Source organism: Empidonax traillii, unplaced genomic scaffold (genome assembly GCF_003031625.1).
Source record: "Empidonax traillii isolate 1590-97213 ecotype Southwest subspecies unplaced genomic scaffold, ASM303162v1 scaffold1302:size208794, whole genome shotgun sequence".
Taxonomy (NCBI): domain Eukaryota; kingdom Metazoa; phylum Chordata; class Aves; order Passeriformes; family Tyrannidae; genus Empidonax; species Empidonax traillii.
This window is the reverse complement of record NW_020956495.1, coordinates 22,691-23,714: the sequence shown is the minus strand read 5'-3', so window position 1 is coordinate 23,714 and position 1,024 is coordinate 22,691. Positions and strand designations below refer to the sequence as shown.

Below are 1,024 nucleotides of genomic sequence, written 5' to 3'. Positions count from 1 at the left end.
TACATTAGGAGAAAGAATTATGTGTCTTCTTTATGTTCCAGTGAATCCAAATTACTTTCAGCAAAATAAAATAGCTTAATCTACAGGAAATTACACTGTCCTATTGCGTTCAGTTCATCATCCTCAGTGGTGGGAGAGTTCCTGCTCTAAGCAGAGAAGATAATTAATTCTCCAACTTGCATTTCTCCTATCACCTGAGCAGTTGGAGACACTGTAGACAGCTTCTTTCGTTTCTTTTGTTTCTGTTGTTATTCTTTAAGAAACCTTCTCTTTCAATGTTGAGATTAAGCCAGCATTTATGGGTTTTCAATCTTGAACTCAAGATGTCTCACTCAGTACTATTAGAATGTGATAAAGTCCTGAAGAGAAACATGATTTGAAGCACCCTTGTTATGTGTGTCTTCACTGTTTGATGTTACCTTGCTTCCAATCAAAGCACCGTTCACAGTTCCTGATCTAAGTGGCATAGCCAGTGTTAATGGCATATTAGAAGGCATCTCGCATATAGGTGCACAGTCTAGGACTGTAAATTCTGAACCATGGATTCTGCACTGAAATCCTGCACTGTTTGACTATTGCAAATTACTTGATAACATCCAGGTGACCGACTTAGGAGGAAGTGTGGTAAAAGAAAAAATCTGTGGGAAAGGGTTCCTCTGATACTAAGGCTTGGTACTGACTGAAATCTCATTCATATTTGAGTTTGAAACATCATCTTTTATGCTTTTTAGAAAATACATTCCATTATGGAAATTATTTTCTTAATTTCTAAGTAATATTTTGCTACTGATTTGTCTTTGTTATTCATTCTTTCTAACAGCTGGTTCCAAAATATTAGTGAAGGACCCCAGACCAGCTTTGGGAACACCAAGTCCTAAACTAAGTGGTAAGTACTTCAAGGTATATATAGTTTTAAACAATTTTTGTAAAAAAAAAAAAAATGAGGAGCAGTTTAGTGAGATTGGTCTGAGTGGCTTAGGGTATTATATTAGTAATAAGGATAAATAAAGAGTATTATATTAGG

At 35.4% G+C, this 1,024-nt stretch overlaps 1 protein-coding gene across 2 annotated transcripts in view; it reads left to right on the top strand.

The window, feature by feature from the left end:
• The window catches only part of CSMD3 (CUB and Sushi multiple domains 3), a 188,369-nt gene that overhangs the window by 173,932 nt on the left and 13,413 nt on the right, over positions 1-1,024 (top strand). For both annotated transcript variants that reach the window (XM_027906492.1, XM_027906493.1), the window contains exon 39: positions 821-886. In XM_027906492.1, the coding sequence (XP_027762293.1) occupies positions 821-886 (66 nt within the window). The remainder of the gene's footprint in view (positions 1-820; positions 887-1,024) is intronic.